The sequence below is a fragment of the Procambarus clarkii genome, chromosome 59 (assembly GCF_040958095.1).
Source record: "Procambarus clarkii isolate CNS0578487 chromosome 59, FALCON_Pclarkii_2.0, whole genome shotgun sequence".
NCBI classification, from domain to species: Eukaryota; Metazoa; Arthropoda; class Malacostraca; order Decapoda; family Cambaridae; genus Procambarus; species Procambarus clarkii.
The window spans coordinates 19,799,168-19,814,868 of NC_091208.1; the positions used below are offsets into that span (position 1 = coordinate 19,799,168).

At 43.0% G+C, this 15,701-nt stretch overlaps 1 protein-coding gene across 1 annotated transcript in view; it reads left to right on the forward strand.

Annotated features, from left to right (window-relative positions):
• Positions 1 to 15,701, forward strand: part of LOC123768286 (nephrin) — a 68,989-nt gene that overhangs the window by 24,473 nt on the left and 28,815 nt on the right. Inside the window, exon 3 of the mRNA XM_069307133.1 lies at positions 9,993 to 10,201. Within this exon, the coding sequence (XP_069163234.1) occupies positions 9,993 to 10,201 (209 nt within the window). The remainder of the gene's footprint in view (positions 1 to 9,992; positions 10,202 to 15,701) is intronic.

The following is a 15,701-nucleotide window of genomic DNA, read 5'->3' on the forward strand; positions in this document are numbered from 1 at the left end:
GTAGTGGTGGTGTGGTGGTGTGGTGTGGTGGTGTGGTGGTGGTGGTGTAGTGGTGGTGTGGTGGTGTGGTGTGGTGGTGTGGTGGTGGTGGTGTAGTGGTGGTGTGGTGGTGTGGTGGTGTGGTGTAGTGGTGTAGTGGTGGTGTAGTGGTGGTGTGGTGGTGTGGTGTAGTGGTGTAGTGGTGGTGTGGTGGTGTAGTGGTGGTGTGGTGTGGTGGTGTGGTGGTGGTGGTGTAGTGGTGGTGTGGTGGTGTGGTGTAGTGGTGGTGTGGTGGTGTGGTGTGGTGGTGTGGTGGTGGTGGTGTAGTGGTGGTGTGGTGGTGTGGTGTAGTGGTGGTGTGGTGGTGTGGTGTGGTGGTGGTGGTGTAGTGGTGGTGGTGGTGTAGTGGTGGTGTGGTGGTGATGTGGTGTGGTGGTGGTGGTGTAGTGGTGGTGGTGGTGTAGTGGTAGTGTAGTGGTGGTGTGGTGGTGTGGTGGTGTGGTGTGGTGGTGGTGGTGTAGTGGTGGTGGTGGTGTAGTGGTGGTGTGGTGGTGATGGTGGCAGCCTTTTTGTTCCTGTTGTTACAATTTAATTATTTAGACAATCAAATTCACTTTCGAATATTGGCCTTAAAGTAGTGGATGGAGGCGGCTTCCACAACTTCCCTCATTATATTTCACTTGTTAAATACCGGAACAGGGTAGGAATATGTCCTTAAACTCCTTGGGCTCACTTGCGTTTCTAGCTTCCACCTGTGTCCTCTTGTCCTAATTTCTCTCAATTTGGAAAGGATGTCCTTGTCCTCCTTATCTCTTCCCTCGGTATCTTGTATGTCGTAATCATATCTCCTCTGTTTCTTCTATCCTCCAGGATAGTGAGATATAGTTCAATTAGCTTATTCTCGTAGCTTAACCTCCTTAGTTCTGGCACCAATTTTCCTGCTAACCTTTGTAATTTTTGTAATTTTACTTTTAAACTTTACAGGGTGCGGGTCCCATGCCAGTGCTGCATATTACAGTATTGGTCTCACAAATGTTGTGTAGATTGTCTTGAAGGAGTCCTGATTCAGGTTCCTAAACCATGTTCTTATATTTGCCAGCGTCTCATACGCCGCTGATGTTATCTTCTTTATGTGTGCCTCTGGTGTTAATGCTGGAACTGTATCCACTCCCAGAGCTTTCTCTTATCCTTATCCCTGTGGTTGCATTTCCTTTATCGTGTAGAAGTTGTTTGGTCTCCTCTCTTCATTTCCCATCTTCATTACCTTACACTTGTTAGGGTTGAACTCCAGCAACCATTTGTTTGGCCATTATTTATGTTTGTCAAGATCCTCCTGTAGTCTTCTGTTTGTACAGTCCCCTTGAGTCATCAGCAGACATTGTAACGTGGACGAGGTCACTCCCTCGGGTAAATCCTTCACATCAATTAAGAACACCGTAGTCCCTGGACCAAGCCTTGAGGGATCCCACTTGATACATTCCTCATTCCTCCACCTCCTATGGTGGTGGTGATGGTGTGTGGTGGTGATGGTGTGTGGTGGTGATGGTGTGTGGTGGTGATGGTGTGTGGTGGTGATGGTGTGTGGTGGTGATGGTGTGTGGTGGTGATGGTGATGGGGTGTGAGGGTAGTAATGTTAACAATAAATAAGACCTGGAAGCAAGTTGAGCAAGAGAGACACACGTGGACAGAGAGACAGAGACAGACAGACAAGACAGTGTTCTCAGGTGGGTACAAGGGCGCCAGGTACGCCAGCCACGACAAATTATACCTCATTCGCCTTCATTATCTTTTGGTATTAATTAACCATTATTGACCGGAATTTCATTAAGGCTTTAATTGTGTGTGTGTGTGTGTGTGTGTGTGTGTGTGTGTGTGTGTGTGTGTGTGTGTGTGTGTGTGTGTGTGTGTGTGTGTGTGTGTGTGTGTTTGTGTGTGTGTGTGTGTGTGTGTGTGTGTGTGTGTGTGTGTGTGTGTGTGTGTGTGTGTGTGTGTGTGTGTGTGTGTGTGTGTGTATAACCGGCTGTAACCTGGTCCCTATACAATGTTAATGACTCCAATCCAGAGCAGTTTGATGGTTAATTAAAGCAGTTATTGTGCCCCCCATGGCTCTTGTGGCGTCTAGGGCACCACAGGTGGCCCTGAGGGAGGCACTGTGTCCCTAGGGATAGGGAGGAGGAGAGAGGATAGGAAGACTGGAGCAAGATACCCCCCAAGGATAGATGAAAGGGAAAGGGGCCGAGATTGTAGAGAAAATAGAAGAGGTGAAAAACAGTTTGTTGTACTGCAACGGGTGAGAGAGCAAGGGAGGGTGAGAGGGAAGGAAGGGGGGGGGGGAGATAATGGGAGAGAAAGGGAAGGTCAAGGTAGGGAAAGGAGTGATTAAAGGCCAGAAGAAGGGAGGAAAGGTCAGAGGAGAGAGATAAGGGAGATAACACGCCTCAGAGAAAGGGATATAGTGAACAATCTCTTTAAAAATGGCATCTTTATTAGATCAATAAAGTTCTTATATTACAGCTGTAATCGCATTACACCTGTGTAATATCTATATCTGTGAAGACCAAACCGCAACTCAGAAGATAAAGCGACGACGACGTTTCGGTCCGTCGTGGACCATTTTCAGGTCAGGTGAGGCTGGAGAGAGAGAGAGGAAGAGACGGGTTCTATCCCTAGAACTCATCCTATTTCTAACACGATAGTTAGCATTAAAGTTAGTTGAGTCTAATGGATACGAATACTAATCAAGTAAATGAAGATGCAGGCTTTAGACATGCCCCTTGCTTGCAGTTTCACTAGGAACCTCAATGAATCTACCTATGAACCCTACGTTTAGTTTTAAAACAAAAAAGGCCAAAGGTAGAGAGGCAGAGAGGGAGAGTTTGAGAGCATGGGTAGAGAGTGTGAGAGAGAGGGGGGGAAGAAGCAAGGAGAATAGGGTATGTGAGAGTAAAAGATAAAGAGGGAGAGAGAGAGAGAGAGAGAGAGAGAGAGAGAGAGAGAGAGAGAGAGAGAGAGAGAGAGAGAGAGAGAGAGAGAGAGAGAGAGAGAGAGAGAGACCCAGAGGGTGTGGTTGTCATACTGTAGAATGAACTTAACTTCAATTGAACTCAAACAGAGAAGAATCTCAAAGTTAATCCCAGGAATTATTACCATTCCTTACTAAAAAAACCTAACTTATATTGTCTAGAAAGGCGAAGAGTAATAGCTGAAATATACAAATGAATGAACGGGTATTCTAAAATAGGATATTAATATGGTGCAATACTTATCAGTGCAAAATAGAATACGAAACAGTGGATACACGTTAGATTAATACATAAATATAATCTTAGAATGGATGAGCTAAGATTCAGAAAGACATGGGTAAATACTGGTTTGGAAATAGGATTGTTGATTTATGGAACCAATCACAGGGTAACATAATAGACGTAAGATCTCTTGATTGTTTCAAGCGTAGGTTAGACACATGAATGAGTTTGAGTGGATATAAATGCTGTCACATATGGCCCAATACGAACTGCCACATATGGGCCAATAGGAGCTGCCACATATGGGCCAATAGGAGCTGCCACATATGGGCCAATAGGAGCTGCCACATATGGGTCAATAGGGGCTGCCACATATGGGCCAATAGGAGCTGCCACATATGGGCCAATAGGGGCTGTCACATATGGGCCAATAGGAGCTGCCACATATGGGCCAATAGGAGCTGCCACATATGGGCCAATAGGAGCTGCCACATATGGGCCAATAGGAGCTGCCACATATGGGCCAATAGGGGCTGCCACATATGGGCCAATAGGGGCTGTCACATATGGGCCAATAGGAGCTTCTGCTGTTTCCTCTGTTCTTATATTTATAATTTATGTTCTGACTCCAATTACACCATTTGTTTTGTTTAGAATAATTGTCATCTTGTAATTTTCATGTCACTATCACCAGTTGTTTAATAAGTGCCAATTACCACACAAATTACCTAATCTCAGCTAATTACTCCATCACCAATTTTCTTATCACCTTCATTTATCACGTCTCCGCTATACCAAAATGTTGAACAACAACGGGTCATTAAAACCAAGACGAACAAGTGTGAATAATTACAGACGAAGGTGACCTGCTCCTTGTATAGACAGGTGGGCTTGACCTTTAGCGGGAGACGGTTCTGACGCCTTGTTCCTGCATTTCTTGGTCAATATCCAATGCTGAGTCGTTGGTCTCTTTATACCTTGACTTTAGCAAAGCTTTTGATACAGTGCCACATGAAAGACTGATTAAAAAGATAGAGTCTCATGGTATTGGGGGTGTTATATTAAGCTGGATTAGGGCATGGCTATACCAAAGGAAACAGAGAGTTAGTATAAATGGAATCAAGTCAGAGTGGGAAAATGTTGTAAGTGGAGTGCCTCAAGGCTCTGTCCTGGGACCTCTGTTGTTTATAATATATATAAATGATTTAGATTCAGGTTTGAGTAGCAACATTTGCAAATTTGCCGATGATACGAAAATCGGTAGGGAAATTAATTCGGAGGAGGACTCACTATCACTTCAAGTTGATCTAGATAGGGTTTTGAAATGGTCAAAGGATTGGCAGATGCAGTTTAATGCTGATAAATGTAAAGTTCTGAGGTTAGGTAATGATGATAGAGTTACAAGATACGAGCTAGATGGTGTTGTGATTGCGAAGTCGGATTGCGAAAGGGATCTGGGAGTTATGATTAGTAAGAATTTAAAACAAAAGGATCAATGCATAAATGTTCGTAATAAGGCAAATCGGACACTTGGATTTATTAATCGCAGCGTTAGTAACAAGACACCTGGTGTGGTTCTCAAGCTATATCTTGCTCTAGTTAGGCCCCATTTAGATTATGCAGTTCAGTTTTGGTCGCCATATTATAGAATGGATATAAATTCACTTGAACGTGTCCAGCGTAGGATGACTAAGTTAATTCCCCAAATTAGAAATCTTTCATATGAAGAAAGATTAACAAAGCTTAAGTTGCATTCACTGGAAAGGCGAAGAGTTAGGGGTGACATGATAGAGGTTTACAAGTGGATGAATGGACATAACCGGGGGGATATTAATAGGGTATTAAAAGTATCAACACAGGACAGAACACGAAACAATGGGTATAAATTGGATAAGTTTAGATTTAGGAAAGACTTGGGTAAATACTGGTTCAGTAACAGGGTTGTTGATTTGTGGAACCAATTGCCGCGTAACATTGTGGAGGTGGGGTCCCTCGATTGTTTCAAGCACGGGTTGGACAAGTATATGAGTGGGATTGGGTGGTTATAGAATAGGAGCTGCCTCGTATGGGCCAATAGGCCTTCTGCAGTTACCTTTGTTCTTATGTTCTTATGTTCTTATGTCTCCGCTCTCAGAAGACGTCTTGAGTAGTTGGAGCAAGGGAGGAGAGATGCCACACCATTCTGAGGCAGAATAAACGATTGCTACATCACTAAATAGTGTAGTTCAGGGTCTAGGTTAGAGTTGTATCATGTCTCTTTCTGTCTGTCAGCAGACATGATGGTCAGCGCAGATATGTTAGGTTCCGGGTTCGATTCCCGCGGCGTGACAGAAAGGTTTTGGCAGTATTTCATTTCGCTTAATGTTTCTGTTCGCCAAGCAGTAAATAAGTACCCGTATTTAAACAAATCCACAAGGGCCGTGACGAGGATTCGAACCTGCGTCCGGGAGCATCCCAGACACTCCCTATTACCCCTAATTTACCCATAGTGAATAGGTAAATAGGGAACTGTTGTATCCTGGAGAAATTCAGTGGCCGGCATTGGTAGGACACAGAGCAGCCCCTAACAGGCTTTTGGCAACTATATTGTTTACAAAAAACACAATCTAACACAGTTCTCCCCTATAACATCCGGCCAAATGACGTTTTCTTTCTCTTTCCCATGAGGTGTGTTATGGGAGAGAATGATAATGGTCCAGTTACCTTGTTTGTGGAGCCATTACCGTCATCATCTCGTCTGAGGGCGGCGAGGTCACTCTTCCTCAATTACAGAAGGGAAGAACGACTATTATCTGCTGCTTCAGCTTCACATTGAGACTAAATTTACTACCCCCTCATCACCTTCACCTCATCCTCGAGAACATGTGTCCAACTACTTGGACTGGACGGTAGAGCGACGGTCTCGCTTCATGCAGGTCGGCGTTCAATCCCCCCGACCGTCCACAAGTGGTTGGGGCACCATTCCTTTCCCCCCGTCCCATCCCAAATCCTTATCCTGACCCCTTCCCAGTGCTATATAGTCGTAATGGCTTGGTGCTTTCCCCTGATAATTACCTTACCTTACCTCGAGTACATGTTAAAATATGTACTCGAGGATAATATGTAGCAAGATAATTTGTAATTATTCCATTTCTGCCTTTGACAATGTTAACAAGAGTTAACGTAACGCAGCTCTTAAAGTCACACTAAATATAACTGTAAATGAACTTTTAGAAGGTTAATTAGAATGTTAATTTGTTCAACTTCCTCCTCTAGTGAAGAAACATTTGATAACAGTTGGAACATTTAATGAGAACAAATTTAACGCTCAATCTGAGAACAGATATGGACATTTACAACGTAAATGTAAAATTTAATATTTATGTAAATGTACAACGTAAAAAAAATTAATATGTATTCTGAGTACGGATTGAAACTTGTATTTTGTAAAGTTTGAATCGTATTGAACTTATATAATTTAGGAAAACTTATATAATGTAAACCTCACCCCGTCAATGTGGTTTTACGAGAAACTGAAGTAGAAAATTTACCACCAATATTAGTAATTAATTAGTAATTAGTAATAAGCTAAGAAACGGTTTTAATTAACCTCAATGTCATACGTATAAATCTTATTTAAATGAGTTCCCTTTTGGTAAACCAATAATCACAAGATTAGGTTTACATCTAAATTAGGTCTACATTAAGATTTTGTCCCCTAAAAAAAATTTAGGTTGAATAGAATGAAAAGTTAACGAGATATATGTTCTATCCACCCCAGGCACCCTATGACACTCCCCGCCCATTCACTAGTCAGCATAGAAAGCTTCGCGAGACTAGCCGCGGGCGTCTGGCCTCCATCCTCGAACAGACGGAGAAACGAACGTTTTCTTATATATATATATATATATATATATATATATATATATATATATATATATATATATATATATATATAACTGAAAACTCACACCCCAGAAGTGACTCGAACCCATACTCCCAGAAGCAACGCATCTGGTATGTACAAGACGCCTTAATCCACTTGACCATCACGACCGGACATAATGAGGTGATAGCCGAGGCTATATGAACCACCCCACCGCCGGCACTCGGATAGTTATCTTGGGCATAGCATTTTACCAAATCACCTCATTCTTTGGGGCACACGTGAGGAACACAAATGCGAACAAGCCTGAATGGTCCCCAGGACATATGCAACTGAAAACTCACACCCCAGAAGTGACTCGAACCCATACTCCCAGAAGCAACGCATCTGGTATGTACAAGACGCCTTAATCCACTTGACCATCACGACCGGACATAATGAGGTGATAGCCGAGGCTATATGAACCACCCCACCGCCGGCACTCGGATAGTTATCTTGGGCATAGCATTTTACCAAATCACCTCATTCTTTGGGGTACACGTGAGGAACACAAATGCGAACAAGCCTGAATGGTCCCCAGGACATATGCAACTGAAAACTCACACCCCAGAAGTGACTCGAACCCATACTCCCAGAAGCAACGCATCTGGTATGTACAAGACGCCTTAATCCACTTGACCATCACGACCGGACATAATGAGGTGATAGCCGAGGCTATATGAACCACCCCACCGCCGGCACTCGGATAGTTATCTTGGGCATAGCATTTTACCAAATCACCTCATTCTTTGGGGCACACGTGAGGAACACAAATGCGAACAAGCCTGAATGGTCCCCAGGACATATGCAACTGAAAACTCACACCCCAGAAGTGACTCGAACCCATACTCCCAGAAGCAACGCATCTGGTATGTACAAGACGCCTTATTCCACTTGACCATCACGACCGGACATAATGAGGTGATAGCCGAGGCTATATGAACGAGGTGATTTGGTAAAATGCTATGCCCAAGATAACTATCCGAGTGCCGGCGGTGGGGTGGTTCGTATAGCCTCGGCTATCACCTCATTATGTCCGGTCGTGATGGTCAAGTGGATTAAGGCGTCTTGTACATACCAGATGCGTTGCTTCTGGGAGTATGGGTTCGAGTCACTTCTGGGGTGTGAGTTTTCAGTTGCATATGTCCTGGGGACCATTCAGGCTTGTTCGCATATATATATATATATATATATATATATATATATATATATATATATATATATATATATATATATATATATATATATATATATATATATATATATATATGTCGTACCTAGTAGCCAGAACGCACTTCTCGGCCTACTATGCAAGGCCCGATTTGCCTAATAAGCCAAGTTTTCCTGAATTAATATATTTTCTCTAATTCTTTTCTTATGAAATGATAAAGCTACCCATTTCATTATATATGAGGTCAATTTTTTTTTATTGGAGTTAAAACTAACGTAGATATATGACCGAACCTAACCAACCCTACCTAACCTAACCTAGCCTATCTTTATAGGTTAGGTTAGGTTAGGTAGCAGAAAAAAGTTAGGTTAGGTTAGGTTAGGTAGGTTTGGTAGTCGAAAAACAATTAATTCATGAAAACTTGGCTTATTAGACAAATCGGGCCTTGCATAGTAGGCTGAGAAGTGAGTTCTGGCTACTAGGTACGACATATATATATATATATATATATATATATATATATATATATATAATTGTGTAAATATACAAGGTAGCGAGTACAAGGGAGAGGAAATGAAGACCTATTTTCTGCAGTTTATGTCATGGAAATGGAGCAATCAGAACTATTTATGAGAAAGGGGGGAGGGAGGAGACAGAGAGAGAGGGGGGAGAGAGAGAGAGAGAGAGAGAGAGAGAGAGAGAGAGTGAGAGAGAGTGAGAGAGAGAGAGAGAGAGAGAGAGAGAGAGAGAGAGAGAGAGAGAGAGAGAGAGAGAAATAGTACAGAAACCATTTTCTATACTATTCATTTTATCGAGTCCGGACCAAAAATAAGCTATAAACCGAACTATAATATTCCTAGGCCTAGTATAGTACATATATGTACTATATAAGGCCCTAAGGCTTGTATTAGGCCTGTATTAGGCCTACGATTGCTGGGAGAGGTTAGGCTAGGCCTTATTACCTAAACAATTATTGCTGTTAAAAACGTTTCCGGTTTGGTCAAATTCACTTACACAAACGTCAACTTTCTGGAAGTTTATCACCACACAGTGGAACTTCCCACCAAATACTTACCGTAATAACTTTTATTTCAGGTAATTACGGGACTTATACTTTCCCACATCTACTTCTCACGCATCTACTACCATGTTGGACGCCCTATACTTTCCCACATCTACTTCTCACGCATCTACTACCATGTTGGACGCCCTATACTTTCCTACATCTACTTCTCACGCATCTACTACCATGTTGGACGCCCTATACTTTCCCACATCTACTTCTCACGCATCTACTACCATGTTGGACGCCCTATACTTTCCCACATCTACTTCTCACGCATCTACTACCATGTTGGACGCCCTATACTTTCCCACATCTAGTTCTCACGCATCTACTACCATGTTGGACGCCCTATACTTTCCCACATCTACTTCTCACGCATCTACTACCATGTTGGACGCCCTATACTTTCCCACATCTACTTCTCACGCATCTACTACCATGTTGGACGCCCTATACTTTCCCACATCTACTTCTCACGCATCTACTACCATGTTGGACGCCCTATACTTTCCCACATCTACTTCTCACGCATCTACCAGCACCCTGGACGCCCTATACTTTCCCACATCTACTTCTCACGCATCTACCAGCACCCTGGACGCCCTATAACAGCTACGTGTCCTCAGATTGGACGAGCGATGGGCGGGCGGCGGGAAGGAACGCCAGTGGGCGGATGAGAACGAACTCGGTCGTCGGGCGGCGCTGGAGACGAGGTCCTCGCCAGCTCTCCTGAAGGTGGAGGACCTACGACGGGGCGACCAGGGTCTCTACACCTGCAGAGTGGACTTCCGCCTCCGCCCCACCAAGACCACCAGAGTCAATCTCACTGTTGTAGGTACGTGTCCACCTACGTGAGACCAGTAGTACACACACCTGTAAGACCTGTGGCACACACACACACACACACACACACACACACACACACACACACACACACACACACACACACACACACACACACACACACACACACACACACACACACACACACACACACACACACACAGTGTGTGTGTGTGTGTGTGCCACAGTGTGGGGGGCAGTGTGAGCGTGGAACACATTGGAGTGTGTTCCACCACTTAGACAAGCACGAGTGTGTAGAGAATTGGCAGCTTATCAACCAATCAGAGAGCAGGAGCGTAACAAGAATTACAAGCTTATTAAGCAATTAGAGAGTAACAAGAATGCTTGGGAAAAGCATTCAAGCTTTTACACATAGACTGTGATAGTACGATCCTTGCATGTTCAGGGGATATAATGAATATACATGGGCACTCTCTCTCTTTCTCTCTCTCTCTCTCTCTCTCTCTCTCTCTCTCTCTCTCTCTCTCTCTCTCTCTCTCTCTCTCTCTCTCTCTCTCTCTCTCTCTCTCTCTCTCTCTCACTCCTCTCTCTCTCTCTCTCTCTCTCTCTCTCTCTCTCTCTCTCTCTCTCTCTCTCTCTCTCTCTCTCTCTCTCTCTCTCTCTCTCTCTCTCTCTCTCACTCTCTCTCTCTCTCTCTCTCTCTCTCTCTCTCTCTCTCTCTCTCTCTCTCTCTCTCTCTCTCTCACTCTCTCTCTCTCTCTCTCTCTCTCTCTCTCTCTCTCTCTCTCTCTCTCTCTCTCTCTCTCTCTCTCTCTCTCTCTCACTCTCTCTCTCTCTCTCTCACTCTCTCACTCTCTCTCTCTCTCTCTCTCTCTCTCTCTCTCTCTCTCTCTCTCTCTCTCTCTCTCTCTCTCTCTCTCTCTCTCTCTCTCTCTCTCTCTCTCTCTCTCTCTCTCTCTCACTCTCTCTCTCTCTCTCTCTCTCTCTCTCTCTCTCTCTCTCTCTCTCTCTCTCTCTCTCTCTCTCTCTCTCCTGCTATTGGTAGAGGGGGTGAGGAACGGAGCAAATTGCCCCCGCCTGCTTTCCTGACCTCATTTCTGAGCCAATTTTATACTTCTCGGTATCCACTTTGTTCCTTTTTATTCCCCATGTGCTCTGGGACGCCCCGACCCTCTCCTCCTCCTCCTCCTCCTTCTCTTCTCCCCCTCTCTCTCTCTCTCCCCACCTCCCTATCTCTTTCTACCACCTCCCCTACACTCTCTCTATATCCCTCCTCCCTCTCTCTGTCTCCCCTTCAAGCTATCTCCCAAAATTCCTCTCCTCAACCCTTTATCTCTCTCACCCCCTCTCCCCCCTTTCTATTTCCCACCTCTCTCCCTTCCCCTTCCTGGGGTTCTCACCCCCTTCCCCAACCCCCCTCCTGAACCCCCTCCCCCCCCATCCCCCCCTGTTGTAATAGAATTACAGCAAGTGGCTGTCCGGTCTTATCTGAATATTCGCGTTTGCTAGTATTTTCGAACCGCTGTAATCGAATTAACTTTTCTTTTCCGGACTACTGGAGAATTTTATTCGAGATTCCATCAATGATTTCTGCGTTACGGGCAGTTGGCGGTTAATAACGGTCTCTCCGCCCCGCCCGTACGATTCAATTTCGAAAAATCGCGCGCGAAGCATTAGCCAAAGCCAAGACCACCAACAAAAATTTATATACAGGATTGTTTCCTGGTTGGCTGGATGGTGTTTTGGTGGGTTGGATATTGCGGGCAAATGGTCTCTAGGGGTTCGATACCCTGGTGGACTCTGGGAGCCACTTTTAACGAGGTTATTTACCTGTAGGCTAATGGTGTTCTGATCGCCTCGTTAATACGGTATGGAAGGCTTGTTAGGTTAAAATAGCTGTTCTTGTGTGTGAGTGAATCTGATTGTGAGTATCTGTGTTTATGAGTATACCTGTGTTTGTGAGTGTGTCTATGTGAGTGTATATCTGTTTGTGAGTGTGTGTTTGTGAGTGTGTCTATGTGAGTGTATATCTGTTTGTGAGTGTGTCTATGTGAGTGTATATCTGTTTGTGAATGTGTGTTTGTGAGTGTGTGTGTGTGTGTGTTTGTGAGTGTGTGTTTGTGAGTGTGTGTGTGTTTGTGAGTGTGTGTGTGTTTGTGAGTGTGTGTTTGTGAGTGTGTGTGTGAGTGTGAGTGTGTGTGTGTGTGTGTGTGTGTGTGTGTGTGTGAGTGTGTGTGTGTGAGTGTGCTGTACCCCCACCTAACAGTCAAATGTTTACAACATGTCAGCAATGTTTTAAAACATAAGAATGTTATTGTCTACATAAATCAAATGTTCTTGGTTATCCAGAATTAAGTATTCAACAGTGTAATACTTTACAGTATAATACACAATACACAAACTATTGCTCAACAGTGCAATACACTTGAGACTATACACAACATATTATATAATACAGTTAGAATACACAATACATAATAATACATTGAGAATATACAAACCCCACTATGTAATACAGGAAATGTATATATATATATATACAAAACAATATGAAATACACTGAGGATATACACACCAATGTACACAATACATACACAAATATACACAATGCAATATACATTAAGACCTGCCACTCTTAATTTAAAGTCTTTTATCATCATGAATTATTTAATTTGGTATTATTTATAGAGTTATAAAAATAATTATATAATCTAATATTTGAATTTATGCGATGGATTATACTTTATGTTGTTTATTAATACATTTGTATGATTTATTTGGTGTATTTTGAACTACTTAGGGTTGTTGTTGTTGCTGTTTAATTTTCGCTACCTGGAACAAAAAGTTCCAAGTAGCACGGGCTATGGTGAGCCCGGGAGAATACATAATGGTTTTGTTTATAAACCAGCCCGTGTATACCATCGACTACATGCGCACTAACGCCTGCATGTGCACACACACACACACACACACACACACACACACACACACACACACACACACACACACACACACACACACACACACACACACACACACACCTTAGAGCGTCACCTTATCAGGTCTTATCGGTAACATCTTCAACCAGACTTAATTTAGACGACTAGAAACTAACACCTAACTCATATATTCGCGTCAAGGAATATACTAGAGACTCCCGAACCTTTGTTAGGGCTGTTTTGCACCAGGGGATCGAATCCTCTATAAACATCTCCCAGTTGGACGTGAAATGTAAGTCCAGTAAATCACTCTTGGAGAAAGGCGCTTGGAATGCGTAACAGAGTCAACAGCCAGAGGGCTCGTTCAGAGCTCCTGAAATGGAGCGTTTAGAGAAGAAACTCTAAGTTAGAGCCCACGTTGAGGATTAGTTTAAAGTGTAAATGGCATATTTGAAGAGACATCTCAGGTTAAGTGTCAACTTGAGGTTCGTTTTGAGGAGGTTATCTTGAGATGATTTCGGGGCTTAGTGTCCCTGCGGCCCGGTCCTCGACCAGGCCTTCTTTTTGTTACACATCTCCAGGAAGCAGCCCGTAGCAGCTGTCTGACTCCCAGGTACCTATTTACTGCTAGGTAACAGGGGGCATCAGGGGCGAAAGAATCATTTTGCCCATTTGTCTCCGCCTCCACCGGGGATCGAATCCGGAACCTCACGACTACGAATACGAAGCGCTGTCCACTCAGCTATCAGGCGCCCTAGTTTAAGCCCCAAATGTGGAAGTCAAGATCATTTGGTAATATGTTTCAGAGCCGTCGTATTGGGTGTCAGTGTCGAGTTATTTCTTCCAGCAACCCATCCCATAGGGAGCCGGTCGGCCGAGCGGACAGCACGCGGGACTTGTGATCCTGTGGTCCTGGGATCGATCCCAGGCGCCGGCGAGAAACAATGGGCAGAGTTTCTTTCACCCTATGCCCCTGTTAACTAGCAGTAAATTAGGTACCTGGGTGTTAGTCAGCTGTCACGGGCTGCTTCCTGGGGGTGGAGGCCTGGTCGAGGACCGGGCCGCGGGGACACTAAAAAAAAAAGCCCCGAAATCATCTCAAGATAACCTCAAGATAGATCCTCCTCTTTAGGTACTTAGGTACTTAATTCGTAGGTACTTAGCTTTTAGATTAAGGACCTAGATTAAGGACCTTAGATTAAGGACCTAGATTAAGGACCTTAGATTAAGGACCTAGATTAAGGACCTAGATTAAGGACCTTAGATTAAGGACCTAGATTAAGGACCTAGATTAAGGACCTTAGATTAAGGACCTAGATTAAGGACCTTAGATTAAGGACCTGCCCGAAGCGCTGCGGGTACTAGTGGCTTTACAAGAATGTAATTACTATGCTATGTATCCTCACAATCCCAATGTACCTTCTTGTATATATATAAATATATATATATATATATATATATATATATATATATATATATATATATATATATATATATATATATATATATATATATATATATATATATATATATAAATAAATAAAAAAAATAAAGATAGTAGTATACTGACTAGTAAGGAATTATTTGTAAATAAATGAATCTAAAACACAAACTTAAATATTCCTAGGCCTAGTATAGTACACATATGTACTATATTAGGCCTCAGATATCGTGTATTAGGCCTAGGAAGGTTAGGTTAGTTTAGTTTAATTTGTCAAAGCAACATATGTGAAAAGTAGTTTTCCGGTTTATAACCCGCCAAACACACACACGGAAACTACGACGTTGGTACAACGTTCAAACAAGTTTTAACACCTCCTAACCAGTTATAACAACCAATATAGCAAGTTGTAACAACGTTCTAATACGTCATAAACACGCTAAGCCAAGATGTAACAACTTTATTACAAGTTGTAACAAGCGGAAAATAGAGACAGTTTCGGCTTCTGTTTCCAGGGAAACGCATTATCTATAGAAAACTTCTGTGTGGTTGTAAACTTTGATGAACACCCACTATAGGCCTCCAACGCATCGCGTACGTGGAGGCCTTTTAGGCAGAGGTTCACCCTAATTTAGGGTACTGGGAGTGGTGGCTATTGTAGCCAAAAGATACTTTTGCTTCTGAACGTTCTTTGAGGGAAAAAAAAGATAGATTTTGGTGAGCGAGATGAACGTGGTGGACACTGGTGTATTTAAGTTGTACAATGTTGTATTTATGTTGTATGCTGTACAATGTTGTATTTATGGTGTACAATGTTGTATTTATGTTGTACAATGTTGTATTTATGTTGTACAATGTTGTATTTATGTTGTACAATGTTGTATTTATGTTGTACAATGTTGTATTTATGTTGTACAATGTTGTATTTATGTTGTACAATGTTGTATTTATATACACCACTGTTCATTGCCTTAATGGAGGTTCTATCCTTTAGCGATTTGTTGAGAGGCTGAAAATCAGAACTTGTAATCCCCAGTGTGGATTACAAGTTGATTGATGTTACGTTACAGATTTCTCCTCGCACTTGAATTATTATAACACCAAGATACAGAATTTTGTCAAAACACGAGGACATGTTTAATGACATAAAT